The sequence below is a fragment of the Vulpes vulpes genome, chromosome 1 (genome assembly GCF_048418805.1).
Source record: "Vulpes vulpes isolate BD-2025 chromosome 1, VulVul3, whole genome shotgun sequence".
In the NCBI taxonomy this organism is placed as follows: Eukaryota; Metazoa; Chordata; class Mammalia; order Carnivora; family Canidae; genus Vulpes; species Vulpes vulpes.
Window position 1 is genome coordinate 19,616,650 of NC_132780.1, and position 16,957 is coordinate 19,633,606.

General features: G+C 48.3%; 1 protein-coding gene across 2 annotated transcripts; it reads left to right on the forward strand.

The window, feature by feature from the left end:
- Nucleotides 1–166: 166 nt before the first annotated feature.
- Nucleotides 167–16,957, forward strand: CACNG6 (calcium voltage-gated channel auxiliary subunit gamma 6). Of its 2 annotated transcripts, XM_025985302.2 has the most exons (4): nucleotides 167–2,077; nucleotides 6,595–6,669; nucleotides 9,073–9,210; nucleotides 16,486–16,957. In XM_025985302.2, exons 1-4 carry the CDS (start codon nucleotides 1,747–1,749, stop codon nucleotides 16,722–16,724), a joined length of 783 nt encoding a protein of 260 aa, XP_025841087.1. In that variant the 5' UTR covers nucleotides 167–1,746; the 3' UTR covers nucleotides 16,725–16,957. The 2 variants fall into 2 exon arrangements, with proteins under 2 accessions (XP_025841087.1, XP_025841088.1); XM_025985303.2 differs by lacking the exon at nucleotides 9,073–9,210.

Sequence of the window (16,957 nt, forward strand, 5' to 3'; positions counted from 1 at the left end):
CCCCAGGGGTTGGGCTTCTAGCCCCTCCTCCCTCAGACCAAGGGTTCAGGCCCCCAGCCTCATTCCTCAGACCAGGAGTCTGTGGGCCCCCAGCTCCTCCTCCCTCAGACTCAGGGATTTGGGCCCCCAGCACCAAATCCCTCGGACCAGGAGTCCTGAACCCCAGCCCCTCCTCCTTCAGACTCAGGAGTCCAGGCCCCAGCCCCTCCTCCCTCAGACCCAGCAATTCAGGCGTCCAGCCAGGCCTGCTCCGGACCGAAACTCCAGGTGCCCTGCCCTGCCCCGTCTCCTGCCACCCTGGAGATGGGACCCTCGGCTCCCGCTTGCCCCTTAAGGAAATAAGAGTGCGCTCAGGCTCTAGTCGGGTCAGGATCCCGCCCTCAGGCCCTCCTCCCGGGACAGCCTCCCTCCTCCGCCCGCGTCCCCTTAAAATACCCGAGGTCCCTATGGCAACAGGCGCTGGGCGACAGGTGCGGGTGTTATTTACGGGTCAAGCCTGAAATAGCCGGGGAGGGCAGGGGGTGGGCGGGAGAGGCGAGCAGAGGGGCCGAGCGGCCGTCCGGGCGGAGCAGGCGGCTGCGTGCAGGACCCGGCGGCTCGGAGGCGTCGCGGAGCTGGAGCCGGGGCGGCGCGGAGGCAGGGGAGCCAGGGGAGCCAGAGGGGGCCCTGCCCGGGAGCCCGAGGTGGGCGGCCTGCGGGAGGCGGCGGGCCTGGGGCTGAGCCTGGAGCGGTCCCGGCCCCGCAGGCCCTGGGAGCCCGGGGGAGGGGAGCCGAAGAACCCCCGAGGGACGGACGCAGAGTCCCTTCCGGGGTCCTGGTTGTCCTGTGAATCCTGGGGGGGGCCTTGCCCCTGTTTCCTGAACCTCAGTGGGGACCACAGCCCCTCCCGCTGACCCCGCAGGGACTCCAGGTCCCCCTCCTGAGCCGGGGGCATCCCCCCAGCGCCCTTTTCTGGACCCCACTCTCTCTGAGCCACTAGTCCCTTCTCTGAGACCCAGGAGACTTTCTCTGATCTCCTCTGAATGGCCGGGGAGACACCCACCCCCTTTTCCTGAAGCCAAGCCAGGACTCTGCTGTCCCCTTCCGTGATTGTGGGGGTTCCACTGCCTTTTTGAGGCTCCAAAGGAGTTCTGATCTCCTCTTCTGTACCCCAGAGGGGACCCACCTTCTCCCTCCAGACACTCTGAGCCCAAAAGGAAGCCGGAGGCATCTCCTCTCAAACACTCAGAGGATTTCAGCAACCTTCCCTGGGTACCCCAAACTCTAAGCTTTCGTGGGGTCCTCAGATCCCTTTCCCCAGGACACCCAGCTTCCCTCTGGGATTCCTCCCAGTGGCAGCCCAAGTAGGGGGTGACTCAGCTAGTGCCCAGGCCTCCTTCCTCTGGAGCCCTCATGTCCCCCTCCTAGACACCCAGCTTCTAGCTCTGGGCCTTTGGGGTACCTTGCTTTTCCTCTGGGTCCACCTTCATTGCTGAGTTTCTGTGGCCTCCCAGGCCCTCCACTGATTTAGAGGCTTTCCCGGCCAGAGGCACTGTTTTTTCCTCTTCTAAGCTGCAGAGGCACCTAGACTCCCCCACTGGAGGTTCCAGGGAAGATTCAGATCTTCCTTTCTTGGAATCCATTGGAAACTGAGCCCTTCATCTCCTTCAGGACCCCAGCCTGTCCCCACTCCCCACCTTAGGGCCCCTCCTCAGCTCTGCCTCCTTTGCACCTGTTCTGAGCCTCACCGGGGCCACAGCCTCTGGGATGATGATGTGGTCCAACTTTTTCATGCAAGAGGAGGACCGGAGGCGGCGGGAAGCTGCGGGCCGGCGGAGGGCTCAAGGGCAGCATCAGCTGACCCCCGAGCGGGAGGGGAAGATCAAGCTGGGGCTCCTGCTGAGCGCCGTGGGCGCCACGCTGGCTGTGCTGGCCGTGGGCACCGAGTTCTGGGTGGAGCTCAACACGTACAAGACCAATGGCAGCGCCGTCTGCGAGGCTGCCCACCTGGGGCTGTGGAAGATGTGCACCAAGCGGCTGTGGCAGGCCGACGTGCCGGAGGGCAGAGATACCTGTGGCCCCGCAGAGCTGCCTGGAGGTGAGAGGCCACGCCCCCAGCCCGGGAGTTGTGCCCCAAGATAGTGAGAGTGGTGGGGGTAGGAGAAACCCATACCCCAGAGAGAGCCTGAGTCCCAGGAAGAGAGCTTGGACCCTTAGAACCCCCCCCCCCCCCATACCCACATCAACCCGTGCTCCCTGTAATATCCTTTGCCCCAGGCACAAGCTGTGTGTGTTGGCTGGGGGGGGTGGGGGTGTAGAAGGTAGGAAGGAGAGAGAGGACAGTCTGTACTTCCAGACTAGTCTGTACTGACCATCCTGTACCCCCCCACAAGTGGCCTGTTCCAGCTACATCCTGTGCCTCAACTTGCCTGTACCCCCAGACTAGTCAGTACCCTAAAGCTAGCCCACCCTTAAATCAGCCTGCATCCCCAGACCAGCTTCTGCCTCCAGACAGTCAGTAACTCTCAGACCAGCCTGTATCCTCAGACCAGCTTGTACCCCCAGAATAGCCTGTAGCCCCAGACCTGCCTGTACCCCTACACCAGCCTGTATCCCTAGATCTGCCTGTATCCCTAGACCTGCCTGTACGCTAGACTGGCTTGTAGCTGGAGGCCAGCCTGTGCTCTAGACCTGCCTGTGCCCCTAGACCAGCCTGTACCCTTAGGCCAGCCTGTGCCCCACACCAGCCTGTATCCCTAGACCTGCCTGTACCCCTAGACCCGTCCGTACCCTAGACTCACTTGTAGCTGGAAGCCAGCCTGTGCCCTAGACCCGCCTGTGTCCCTAGACCAGCCTTACCCCTAGGCCAGCCTGTGCTCCAAACCATGCTCTGACCTCCAAAGCTCCTGTACCTCTAGCACAGCATGTGATCCCAGTCATTTCTGCGTCTCCAGACCAGCCTGTATCCCGAGAGAGCCCGTGTTCCCTAGAGAAATCTTGTACCTCTGCATGCAGCCTGTGTCCTGAGACCCAGCCTGTCCTCCACACTCAGCTGGTGCCCTCAGTCTGCATTCCCTAAAAGCACCCGCACTTATTGAGACAGCCTGTGCCCCAAGAGAGAGCGTTTGGATTCCTGGGGTCAGCTTGCTTCTCCCACACTGGAGGCAGGCCACACTCCCATCCTGTGAGCCCTGGGGAGACAGACCATTTTGATGCCTTCCCCAAAATGGAATCTGTGCCTGTTCCCCACTATTGATTCCACCAAGCAGACCTCTTGCCAACCACCCCTCAACATCCCACCAGAGACCTTGTGCTTCTAAGAAATGTGCTGCTCATTTCCTGCCCCATCACCTCTGAATGCCCAGACTGAACCCTTCAGTCTTCCTTATTTTCTCCTCCAGATACCCCACACCGGTCACTGTTGTGCAGAATGGACTTTCACCCCTGGCTATGCCAGAGAGCTATCCCATACCTCTCACTCTCCCTGACAGGACATGCCATGCCCTCTACGTATACCAGTGGGACATCCTATACCCCTTGGGAATGGGAATGGGCTCTTGCTCCACATCTACTGACCCAAGGAAACTAACACCCCTCATGGTCCATCCAGGATGTCACAGGCTTGGTCACGCAGATGAGATCTCCAACACTGCTCTCCAAACAACATCCCATAACCTCAGTGTCCCTCAAAGAAGATCTTCTATCCCTGGGCTGTGGATGGGATTTCCCTCCTCAATTATCCAGATGTGACATCTTACATCCATAGGATCCCCAATAGGATGTCCCAAATCCTTGATAGCAAAGTGGGATGTCCCTGTAGTGTGAGGCACCCACCCACTCAGCATCCAGATTAAATACCACTTCTACAGACGGGCTAATTTTTTGTTCCTCAGAGCCTGAAGCAGGAAGTTCCCAAACTTTTGCAAAATGGGATGCCCTGGTCATCATATGCTTGTGTAATTTGCTGAGATGCTTCTGTAGTGCCTAGGTTCTGTTCAAAGTATTTCATATGCATTAACTCGTTAATCCTCATAGCAACCTTATCAATAGTCACTAATTATCATCCCCATTTTAACAGAAGTGAGAAATGAGGAGTGAGGAATGTTTAGTGGCTTAATCTATGTTCCCAGGCCAGTCATCTGGGATTTGAGCCCTGATTGTCTCTGTTTTTAACAACTATACTGCTTTGCATCTCACAAGGTCCTTGCTGCCCTGGAGAGGCTGCCCCCATTCCAACCTCACCGCATAAGGCAGGACTCCTCACATTCCTTGTTATCCTCCTATGGGTCTTCAGAGGACCATCTCCATCATCCCACACTCCTGACCCTGCTGCCAAGGGACCCCAAAGGACCCTCCAGAAGCTCATCACCACTTCCATTATCTCAGAAATATTCCACACTTTGCTCTGCCTCAAAGGACATCCCATACCACCCTGGGCTGCAAGGACAGGGGAAGGGAGGGTGTGTGTGACCCATTCTACTCTTTTCCCGAATGGGATATGCCATCTGGAGTCAGAGACGAGATTTTCTAAATCATTATTAGCCAAAATGGGAGGCCAGACACCCACACTCTCTCAGAAAGATGTACCACACCTTCTTACTCTCTAGATGGGACTTCACATTTCCCTCATGGATGAAGACCATGTGTCCCCCACTGACTGCTACCAATAGCATCCTCACCCTTTGCTCTTCTGCATGAAGCATCCTTTACTTCTTGCTGCTGCAGGATTGCTGTTGCAGGGTAAGGATTCCCGTCCCACTGCTTTTGATGGGACCCCTCACGTCCTTTGCCTTCCCTTGGGCCATGGATGCAGCATCCCACCACCTCCCCTGACTCAGCACTTTATTTCTCACCCCTCCACATCCTCCTTCAATGTGGAAAGTTCCTTTCTTCTTCTCCAGACACACCACCCGGTCCCTCTTCTGCTTCTTGTACCCATCTTATTGTTGACCTCTCTCCTCCACCCCTCTAATGCCTCAGTTTCCCCATCTGTAGAAGGAGAGAGAGTATTGGGCTAGGTGAATTTTTTGGAAGTTCTGGTTGCAGGGATCCCTGGGTGGCTCAGCGGTTTGGCACCTGCCTTTGGCCCAGGGCGCTATCCTGGAGTCCCAGGATCGAGTCCCACGTTGGGCTCCCGGCATGGAGCCTGCTTCTCCCTCCTCCTGTGTCTCTGCCTCTTTCTCTCTCTCTCTCTCAATAAAAACAAATAAATAAATCTTAAAAAAAAAAGGAAGTTCTGGTTGCAAAATGAGGTTTAGGAAGTGCCCTCGTCTTTATAAGGTTTAGGTATCCTTAGACTTCACGTTCACAAAATTGGACAACTCTTACTCTTCTTTGGTTTCCATCATAATTGTCACCGGCCTTTCCAAGAGCCTTCTCGTGAGTTATTTTACATGATATTCTCCCCCCCCCCGCCCCACACCTTCCTTTCTAACTCGGCTCTTTACTTGTGTCTGATATGCATCCACGAATATATATTTTAACTTGGAAATTATGTAGCGTTATTTTATATCTGTCTGTGTTTTAATTTACATAAATGATATCATGCTGTGGATTTTTCCCCCTGTTTTACGATTTTTTCCCCTCAACACTTTCTCAGATCTCCGCATACTGCTTTCTGTTATTCTAGTTCATGGCTACCACATGCTGCAGAGATTTGCACAAGAGGGCATCCATCCCATCGACTTGATTCCCCTAGAGATGGATCCTTGGGTTGATTGACTTCCTGTTATTTACAAACAGTGTTGCAGCAAATATCCACATATATGTTCCTGCGTGTAGTTTTTGCCTGGATGCATACCCAGAGAAGAAATTGTTGGGTTATCGGGTATATACATACTTTATTTCATAAAGTACATCAGAGCACTTTCCAAAAAGACTAGTACCAGTTTATGCTTCCAGCTGTTTCTTATCCTTCCCGTGCTTGATATTATCCTTTTAATATTTTCCAATCTAATTGATCTAAAGTGGCTCTTCCCTGCTGATTTAAGTTGCTTTTCTATGATCCCTGGTGAGGTGGAGCATCTCTTCATATACTTGTAAGTCATTCAGGCTACTTCTTCTGTGAATTGACTATTGCCGTCCTTTGCCCATTTTTTTTCCCCAATTGGTTTCCCTCTCTTTTCTTGCTGACCTGCAGAAGCTCTTTGTGTGTTCTAGTTCGGAATTCTCTCTGAGATGACAATCTCTTCTGAGTTTGGTAGCCTTCTGTTCCCTGTATTTTGGTGTCCTTTGTTGAATAAAGAGGATCATCGTTTCTAATCCCACTTGACCCTTGGCAAACTCATATGATGGAGCCAGGAAAGAGACTCTTATCTCATTTTATAGAGAGAGTCAGAGGCACAAGAGAGGTCAATAGCCCTCACAAGGCTGCAGATATGGACCTCAAAGCTCCAGACTGGAATCCTAACTCCTATATAACTGGGTGACGGCAGATGGTTTTTGCTTCTCTGAGCATCATTTTTCTGCTGTGTTTGTCAGGGATGTGGATGTCCTATTTTTAAGCTGTTAAATGTTAGTGACTGTTAAATGAGTATGAGTATGTTAAATGTCCAGTCCCAAGCTTACACTAGCAACTTCCATGTCATAACCTCTTTCTCTCTACTACTCCCATAGAAGCAAACTGTACCTATTTTAAATTCTTTACCACGGGGGAGAATGCACGCATCTTCCAGAGAACCACAAAGAAAGGTGAGAACTCTACACTGCAGTGGGGTGGCGGGGCGGGGGGTATGCTGACTGTACCAGTGGAGTTCTTAATGGCTTTGGTTTCTCTGTTTTGCCCTGGGGAGGTCCCATCTTTGGGGGCAGGTGGTTCCCCAGAGCTCCATGCCTGATGCTCTTGCCCCAGCTCTACCTTTGCCACATGCTATGTGGCTTTGGACAAGTCACAACCGCTTTCTGTAGATAGCACTTTAACATCCTAAGCATGTGCATCTGCCACAGACTAGGCATAGGGCTGCCTGTTTCATTTATAAGAACTCCAGTCCTTTGCATGACCCTACAGGGCAGGGGCTTTATTTTCATCTCCCATGTGAGAAAACAGAAGCCCAGAAATGGTTACATTTACTTTTCCCAGGAAGTGGCAGAGGCAGAATTCAAACCCAAATAATCCTGCCTCTAAAGCAATGCTCTCCTATAGAATCTTCTGTGAAATGGAAATGCTCCATTTCTGTGCTGACCAATATGGTAGCCACTAGCCTAGTGTGGCTGCTGAGTGCTTGGAATGTGGTTGGTGTGATGGAAAAACTGTTTTTTAAATTTGGGGTTTTTGTTTGTTCTGTCCAGCATGGAGCCCGATATGGGGCTTGAACTCAAGACCCTGAGATCAAGACCTGAGCTGAGATCAAGAGTCAGATGCTCAATTCACTGAGCCATACAGGCTCTCCTAAATTTTGTGTTTTTTAAAAATATATTTTATTTATTCATGAGAGAGAGAGTCAGAGACATAGGCAGAGGGAGAAGCAGGCTCCCTGTGGGGAGCCCGATGTGGGACTCAATCTCAGGACCCCAGGATCACTCCCTAAGCCAAAGGTAGATGCTCAACCACTGAACCACCCAGCCATCCCGCCCCTAAATTTTGTTTTAATTTAAATCCATTTATTTATTTATTTATTATATATTTTTAAATTGTAGTTTGATTTGCCAACATATAGTATAACACCCAGTGCTCATCCTGTCAAGTGCTACCCTCAGTGCCCGTCACCCAGTCACCCCATCCCCCCACCCATCTCCCCTTCCACTACCCCTTGTTCGTTTCCCAGAGTTAGGAGTCTCTCATGTTCTGTCATCTTCTCTGATTTTCCCCACTCATTTTCTCTCCTTTCCCCTTTAATCCCTTTCCCTATTTTTTATATTCTCCGTATGAGTGAACCCATATAATGTTAGTCTTTCTAAGATTGACTTACTTCACTCAGCATAATAACCTCCAGTTCCATCCACATTGAAGCAAATGGTGGGTACTTGTCGTTTCTAATGGCTGAGGAATATTCCATTGTATACATGGACCACAGCCTCTTTATCCATTCATCTTTTGATGGACACTGAGGCTCCTTCTATAGTTTGGCTATTGTGGACATTGCTTCTATAAACACTGGGGTGCAGGTGTCCTGGCGTTACACTGCATCAGTATCTTTGGGGTGACTCCCCAACAGTGCAATTGCTGGGTCGTAGGGCAGTTCTAATTTTAACTCTTTGAGGAACCTCCACGCAGTTTTCAAGAGTGACTGCACCAGTTCACATTCTCACCAATAGTGCAAGAGGGTTCCCCTTTCTCCACATCCTCTCCAACACTTGTTTCCTGTTTTGTTAATTTTCACCGTTCTTACTGGTGTGATGTGAGGTGGTAATCCATTTAAAATTAAAAGACCACATGTGGCTAGTGGCAACCAGTATGGTTGCCACATATAGTGCAACTCTTAAGACTTTACCCTTTCTGCTATAACCACAGCCTCTCCGTCACCCCAGGACCTTAGCATCCCTCCCCACCAGTAAAGGTATTGTGATCATGTCATGACTTTTATCTGGTCTTTGTAAGGAATTGATGAGATGATGTAGCTAAAACAGACTGTGTGATGCCTAGCACATAGTAGGCCCTTAATAAACAGTGGTTCCCACCCTTTCCACTCCTTTCTCTCTTTCTTTGTGCTCAGTGAGCTTGGTCAAGTCACCGTGCCTTTATGGGAGAGTAAATAATCACAATGCACCTGTTCGGCACATCTGCTGTGTGCTAAATGCTGCACTGGGCACTTCATATAAGTGATTTCTAACATACCTCCTTTTCTGTTGTCACCCACACACCTGCTGCCTCATCTGCTTCACCTGTAAGCAAACAGGGACCGGATCATAAGTAATGATGGGCAGTTTCCATTACCTTCTAATCCTGGCTGTGTCTCCTCTTTGCTCTGTGGCCTCAGGCAAAGCACTGGCCCTCTCTGAGTCTTAGTTCTTTCATCAGTGTAAGCAAAATTGGACTGGATGATCTACCTGAAAATTCTTGTCCAGTTCTGAATCTTCCATCTTCCTGGCTCTGGGTCCCTACAGGAGAGTTCTCCCCACTTCCTACATCCCATGTTCTCTGTTTCTTCCTTCCAGAGGTGAATCTGGCAGCTGCGGTGATAGCAGTGCTAGGCTTGGCAGTCATGGCCCTGGGGTGCCTTTGTATCATCATGGTGCTCAGCAAAGGCGCAGAGTTCCTACTCCGAGTTGGAGCTGTCTGCTTTGGCCTCTCAGGTGAGGGTTGGGAGCCTGGAGACTGAGGGAATTACATGCTGGGAGGTAAGGTGTCCGGGTACTTTTGCATGCTGGGAGGTTAGATCTCCAGGCACTGTTGCATGCTGGGAGATTGAATCTCCAGGTACTGTTGCATGCTGGGAGATAAGATGTCCAGGCACTGTTGCATGCTGAGAGCTGCGGGAAACCCATGGGCTATAATAGGCTCAAAAATGGGAGAATTCCAAGCTTTGTTGTTGCCTAGGGATTAAAGTATCTCCAAACACGATTTTAAATTTGGACCAAGGGTCTCCAAGGATTGTTGCATGCTGGGTTGTATGCTGGTGGTTGGAGGAAGCTCAAGGGTTATACAGGTCTCAAATATAGGAGAATTCTGAGCCCTGTTGTTGGTTGGGAATTGGGGGGTTTCCAGTTTGAACCTGGGACCTTGAAGCACTGTTGCATGCTGGGAAGTTGAAGGACATCACCAACCACTGTTGCATGCTAGAAAGCACAAGGGCTGTAGCAGGTTCAATGTGGGGGTTCTAAGGCCTGTTATTAGCTGGGAATTGGAAGGTCTCCAAATGCTCTTAGATTTGGAACTGAGGTCTTCTTTTTCTTTTCTTTCTTTCTTTTTTTTTTTTTTGGAACTGAGGTCTTCAAGGACTGTTGCATTCTTGGAGTTAGTGGTCCACAGATATAGGACATCTTGTTAATGTAGTCCTCATTGGATCAATGTTTTCTAAGGTAGATAGAAAGGTCATTAACTATATAAGCTTTCTTTATTTATCCTTTGTGTATTTACTGAGCACCTTTGTGTATGTTCCATGCCCTGTGCTAAGGGCTGGAGATATAAGACTAACAACAAGACAATAGTGTCTGCCCTCACAGAGTCTAGATTCTGGCAGAATTAGACAGTAACCAGTAATTACACGTACAATAATTCAACTGTAATTGTGGTGAGAGTTATGATAAAGCATATTAAGAGTATGCATAGCAGTGAAGGTGTGTCAGAGAAACTCAGGGAAGGTGATATTTAAGCTGGTAATTGAAGAATGAATAGGAATCATCCAATCAAAGTGTGGTGGTGACAGTGGAGGTGGCAGTATTGGTGATGTTTGTTGTGGTGGCAGCGATGGTGGTGGTGATGGTGACAATGATGGTAGTGATAGTAGTGATGATGTTGGTGGTGATGGTAGTGATGATGGTGATGATGATGGAATAGGATATATAGAGGCTGTAAAAGACTTGACACATTTGAGGAACAGAATGAAAATCACAGCATAAAGCAGGCCAACTCTTGTACAAATGTAGATCATAGTCTTAACTAACAAGTGAGATAGAGCCTGATGCAAGATAAGAGAGACATAATGAGTCTTCAAGAGCATGAACATATGAATGGAAAACAATAATGGCCAAGTCTTATTATTTTGTTGCTTTAGAGATCTTCCTAAATAAAGGAAAAAATTCAGTCATTTCCTTCCCTTTCTCTCATTAATTCATGTGGTCATTTTATTCATTGATACACAGACACATTATACACAACATATTTGTACATATATGTATATGTAATATCACCTGAGTGTATAAGATAGAAAAGTGCTTTCCCTTATGGAGATTATCATCTGTTTAAGGACACAGAAATATCGGGATCCCTGGGTAGCGCAGCGGTTTGGCGCCTGCCTTTGGCCCAGGGCGCGATCCTGGAGACCCAGGATCGAATCCCACGTCCGGCTCCCGTGCATGGAGCCTGCTTCTCCCTCTCCCTCTGCCTATGTCTCTGCCGCGCGCGCTCTCTCTCTCTCTCTCTTTCTGTGACTATCATAAATAAAAAATTTAAAAAAAATTTAAGGACACAGAAATATCACCAACAATTACAAACTTCTAGGTAATATAAAGGAAAAAGAAAAGTAGATTTCTGTGAGAGTGCATAATGAAAGCACTTGATTTAGAGCAGAGAGTTAGAGAAGGTGTCCATGAGTTACCAAGTTAGACAGAGTTTGGTGAATTTAAGGTCTTGAAAGAAAGCCAGAGTGGCTGGAGCATGGAGAGTAAGGAGGATACTGGTCTAAAACATGGATCAGAGGGGTGCCTGGGTGGCTCAGTTGGTTAAGTGTCTGCCTTTGGCTCAGATCACAATCTCCAGGTCCTGGGATCAAGCCCCACGTCAGGCTCCTTGCTCAGTGGGAAGTCTGATTCTCTCTCTCTCTGACCCTCTTCCCTGATCATTCTCTCTCTCTCTCAAATAAATAAATAAAATCTTTTTAAAAAGATGGATCAGGGAATCAACAGGGAATCAAAAGATCTATGTTGAATTCCCAACTTCTGAAGAGTTATGTGATCTTAGGCAAAAAAATTTTTGATCTTTGAACTCAAGTATTCTTATGTCCATGAACTCACTCATCCAAGAATCCATTTGTCAGGTATCCATCCCATCCATCCATCCACTGATTCATTAATTCCCTCCCACTGCCTTCTCTTCTTCCTTTTCCATTCTCCTTCCTTTTCTCCCTCTCTCCCTCCATCTGTTTTCCATCTGTTCATCCATCTAATCATTCAACAAGTATATTTTTATATCTAGTAAATGCTAGATGCTGTGCTAGGTACCACTGGGGATAAAATTATGAATAATAAGAGTACGATGGTCTCTGTTCTTGTGGAATTTATAGTTTGGTAGGAATTTGGTGCTGCTGTTATTATTGAACTCATACTTGGGTTATTCCAGGGGGTACCATGAAGGTGTGGATATAAAAGTGTTTTATAGAAGTCTCAGGCATGAAGTTTTTCTGCAAATTGTGCAACCAAATGAAAGTGAGGGAGTGGATTTGATGTTGTAAGTACCTTGGTTATATTGGGTATCAAGGACTGGGCAGATTGTGTTTTTAAGTTATCCTTAGATAAAGGGACAGATTTGGGTTATATTGTTTCTCTCCATAAAATAAATACATCAGGCATTGTTCATGTTTTAGAAATATGAGATAGACAAGCTTCCTGCCCTTGTGGATTTGTAGTTTAGTGAGGGAGACAGAAATTGGACAAACAGGCAATACTAATATATAAATTAATATATATTAATAATTATCAATTGTGATAAAAGCTATAAATGAAAAGAGTATGAGGGAAATGTATAATTGGGAGATCTGATATTGACTTCAGTGGCAGCACTCAGGGAAGGCTTCTCAGATGAAGTGTAACATAAATAGGGATGCATAAAGGTCTCTAGGCTTGAAAGAATTTGGTGCATTTAAAGACTGAAGGAAGTTCCACTCCCTACTATTATAGAGCAGCCAAGAAGAGGATAAAGAAGCAGTCAGGGGCCAGGTCACGTGGGCCCTTCTAGGTCATACAAACGATGTCAGGCTTGATCAGGGAGGAGGTATAGTGACATACCTAATGGAATAGTCTATAGAGTAGGCCAGGCTGTGCTCAAACCCAAGCTCCTTTTCTCCAGTCTTTAATGTTCCCATCCATAAAGTGGGAATGATGATAATACATACCTCACAAGGTCTGGTGGGAAGAGATGAGAAGTGAGAGCATCTAGTTAGATTCTTGGCGCAAAGCTAGTGTGTCAAGGCCAGGGGTCCTCAGACTACAGCCCATGGCCAAATCCTACCTTTCTATGCTTTGGGGTTAGTAATCTTTTAAAACCATAAATCATATTGTGGTTCCTACTTGATTCAAAGGCCAAGGGCAGCTTGGGTGGCTCGGTGGTTTAGTGCCGCCTTCAGCCCAGGGTGTGATCCTGGAGACCCGGGATCGAGTCTCACGTTGGGCTCCCTGCATGGAGCCTGCTTCTCCCTCTGCCTGTGTCTCTGCCTCTCTCTCTCTCTCTCTGTGTCTCCCATGAGTAAATAAATAAAATCTTTAAAAAAAAGGCCAATAAATTAACAATAAATTACTACCACTAAAATAACATGACTCCAGGGTCTTATGTGGCCTGGTTCCTGGCTACATGGGACTTCATCTCTTACCACTTGTTCCCTCTGTTCTGGCCACATTGGTTTCTCTGCTATTCCTTAGACAACCCAAGCTCATTTCCTCCTCAGAGCATTTTGCACTGCTTCCCACATTTTATTTCTTCATATCATTTAAGTCTCTGATCAAATATTACCTCCTCAGAGAGACCACTGTTGACCACCTGTCTAGAGTAGGTCCAGTACCTGCTGTGTCCCTACCTTGCCTTTTTTTTTCCCTATAGAATCAATCACTACCCCAAATTACATATTTGTATGTGTATTCATTTGCTCAGGCTGCCACAGACTGGGGGCTTAAAGATGAGAAATGTATTTTTTCACAGTTCTGAAGGCTGGAAGTCTGAGATCCAGGTTAGGGCAGGACCGTTTTCCCCCCCAGGGCCTCTCTCCTTGGCTTGTAAATGGCCATCGTCTCCCCATGTCCTCAAGTGGTCATCACTCTGGGTGTCTGTGTCATGGTCACCTCTTCTTGTAAGGACACCAGCCATTTTGCCCTACATATTGGGTTAGAGCCCTATTGACTTCATTTACATTTAATTCTTGCTTTAAAGACTATCTTCAAATATGGTCGCATTCTGAGAAACTACGGGGTCAGGATGCCAATGTATGAACCTTTGGGGGCACAATTCAGCCCACAGCAATACATTTACCTGATTATTGTCCAATTCTCCTTCTGGGATGAAGCTCCAGGAGGACAGGCCTTTGTTAGTCTTATTTATGTATTTTATAATGAGAGCTCAATTGAGATCTGTTGAATGAATCAAAGATGCATGAATTAGCAAAGGAATAAAGGGGACTGGAGAGTATCTCCCCCTTGTCAGGATGCTCTTCACCTCCAGTGTCCTAAGCTGAGCTGCATGGGGCCAAGGAGGCCTCAGAGGGAGCCACTGACTCACAGGACACAACTCCTGGCTGCATTCTCCAGGCCCTTGATTAAAAACTGCATAGGGAAGTGGACTGCTGTGATGCAGGAGAGTCTAGAACTTAGGTTGGGGCCGGACCCCAGGGTCTGAGAGACGAGGCATATAGGACTCATGACTCATGGATGACCATCAGATGGTCCTATGTGATCTGTCCCCAAACTGTCTTTGTATTTCTGTTATCCACTACTCTCCCCTTCCCATCCTCTGCTCTAGGTGTACTGACCTTCTTTTTTTCCCCCAAACACACTATACTTATTCTACCATAGGGCCTTTGCACCAGGCGTTCCCTCTGCTTGAAACAGCCATCACTTAGTTTTGTGCATGGCTGGCTTCTTTTCATCATCTAGGTCGTAGCTTAAATGGTGTTTCCTGATGACATCATCTTAAAGTCCCTGCCCCCCCCCCCTTGGGTGTCATTCCCCTTCCCATCACCCTGTTTTTATCTCCTTTCCCGGCACACATCACTCTCTGAAATTATCTTGTCCTCTCATGTGTTTATTTGGAAGTTACAACCTGGCAGCCCATAACCAGCAGTGACCCACAAATGCACTTTGGTGGACAGTGCAAAAAGAGTTCTCTGAGCGAATATTTAAAGGTTGGGTAAATTTCTATAAAATACTAATCATTAAAAAAAATTCCAGCTATCCTTGAAAAATCAGAAGGTTTGGCAATTGAAGCCCCCATGTCTGAAAGCTGTCAGCCAAAGCTGAGTTTTGGCTACTCCTTGTCATGTTTTCCACCATGCTCACCTGCCTCGTTGATTTATGCTTTCTCATAGTCTCCTGCATGGAATTTGAGTTTTACAAGCCTTGGTTTATTTGCTTCCCACCTGTCTCCTCCAAGTAGAATATAAGCTCTGTGAGGTTAGGGTCTTTGTCTGTCTTGTTCTTTCCTCTTTTCTGGCTTTTGTTGTTTTCAATCAAACTGCACGGCAACTTGACTGCTTTTCTTTTTGTTTTGTGATCCCTCACCTTTATTGGGGTATGACTAATAGGCTTTACTGGGGTGTGATTGATGAGTGGAAATTGTAGATCTTTGAGTGGGCAATCTGAAGTGTTGATATACATGCATGTTGTGAAATGATCACCACAGTCAGCTTAGCTAACACCACCTATCCATCACCCCACATGGCTGTCTTTGTGTGTGTGATGGGAACTCTGAGATCCAGTCTGTAACAGATTTTGAGTGTGCAATGCAGTGTTGCTAACTATAGTCACCTTGTTGTACATCAGATCCCCTCAACTCATTCACCTTGCATAGTTGAATTCTGTGCCCTTTGCCCTACATCTCCCTGTTTCTTCTCCCTCCAGACCTTGGCAATCACTCCCTCTGTGCTTCCATGAATTTGACTATTTCAGATTCCACCATCACTCTTTCCAAAGCCTTGCTGGAATTTTTTATTTTTGTTTTTGTCTGTTTGTTGTTTGTTTAAGTAGGCTCTACTCCCAATGTGGAGCTTGAAATCATGACCCTGAGATTGAGTCACATGCTCTACTGACTGAGTCAGCCGGGCACCCCTTTTATTTATTTATTTCTTTAAACATTTTTTTAAATTATTTATTTATTTATGATAGTCACAGAGAGAGAGAGAGAGGGGCAGAGACACAGGCGGAGGGAGAAGCAGGCTCCATGCACCGGGAGCCTGACGTGGGATTCGATCCCGGGTCTCCAGGATCGCGCCCTGGGCCAAAGGCAGGCGCCAAACCGCTGCGCCACCCAGGGATCCCTCTTTAAACATTTTTTAAATGGAGTCTTTAATTGATTTTTGCTATTCTTGATTCCGGGGTATGTATGTATGTATGTATGTATTTGCGGTGGGGAGGGACAGATGGAGAGAGAATCTTAAGCAGATTCCATGCCTTATGGAGCCCAACACAGGGTTCCATCCCCACAACCCTGAGATCAAGACCTGAGCTTAAATCAAGCTGGACACTTGACCAACTGAGCCACCCAGGCACCCCTGCTTGTTTTTTTTGTTTTTGTTTTTGTTTTTAAGCAATAGACACATAACATGAAATTTACCATTAGCCATTTTTGTGCTTGGTTCTGTGGCATTTGGTGCGTCCACACTGTAGTGCAGCCATCTCCACCACCCATCTCCACGACTCTTTGACTTCTCTGTTTCCCCAGCTGAAACTCAGCCTCCGTTCCCCTGGCCCGTCCACCCCTGGTGGCCACCATCCTCCCTCCGTCTCTAACATTTGTGCTGGGTTCCCTTATTTACCTCCAGCTTCCCAAACTGTGCGTGTTATACAGTAGGTATTTCATAAGAAGCTGTTAAATGAATGAGGTGGGGGCAGTCCTGGGGTGACCCCCGGGTTCCGTTCGAGCAAGCACAAGATGGGGTGTGTCAGGGATCCTGAGGGCCCCTGAGCACCATGTCCATCCTCTCCCCACAGGCCTGCTGCTCCTGGTCAGCCTGGAGGTATTTCGGCATGCCGTGCAAGCCCTGCTGCAGAGAGTCAGCGATGAGAACCCCCCAGCCCCTGCCCTGACCTATGACTACTCCTGGTCCCTGGGCTGTGGCGTGGGGGCCAGCCTCGTTCTGCTGCTGGGAGCTGGCTGCTTTCTCCTGCTCACCTTGCCGACCTGGCCCTGGGGTTCACTCTGTCTTAAGCAGGGGCCCCGGGACACCTAGAGCAACCACTGTGCCTTCTCAAAGCTCCTTCTAAACTCTTCCTTTTCTCCATTTTATCCCTCAACCCCCACCCCCTGGAAAAACTGTGTTCTCCTTGTTGTGGGGCTCACGTGGTTTGCACAAACCTGCCTCTTCTGCCTCATTGTTTCCCTTTGTGAACATGTTCTTTACTATAGCTGAATTGGGATGCTGGTGGGGGGGTAGGATGGGGAGAGGCTTTTTGCAAAAGAGGG

Bases quoted from the DNA above. Each gene is read 5' to 3' on its own strand.
- CACNG6 (XM_025985302.2), top strand. From the start codon at position 1,747: ATGATGATGTGGTCCAACTTTTTCATGCAAGAGGAGGACCGGAGGCGG. The intron at 2,078-6,594 runs GTGAGAGGCCAC...CTACTCCCATAG, and splicing joins CCCCGCAGAGCTGCCTGGAG to AAGCAAACTGTACCTATTTT. The intron at 9,211-16,485 runs GTGAGGGTTGGG...CTCTCCCCACAG, and splicing joins TGTCTGCTTTGGCCTCTCAG to GCCTGCTGCTCCTGGTCAGC.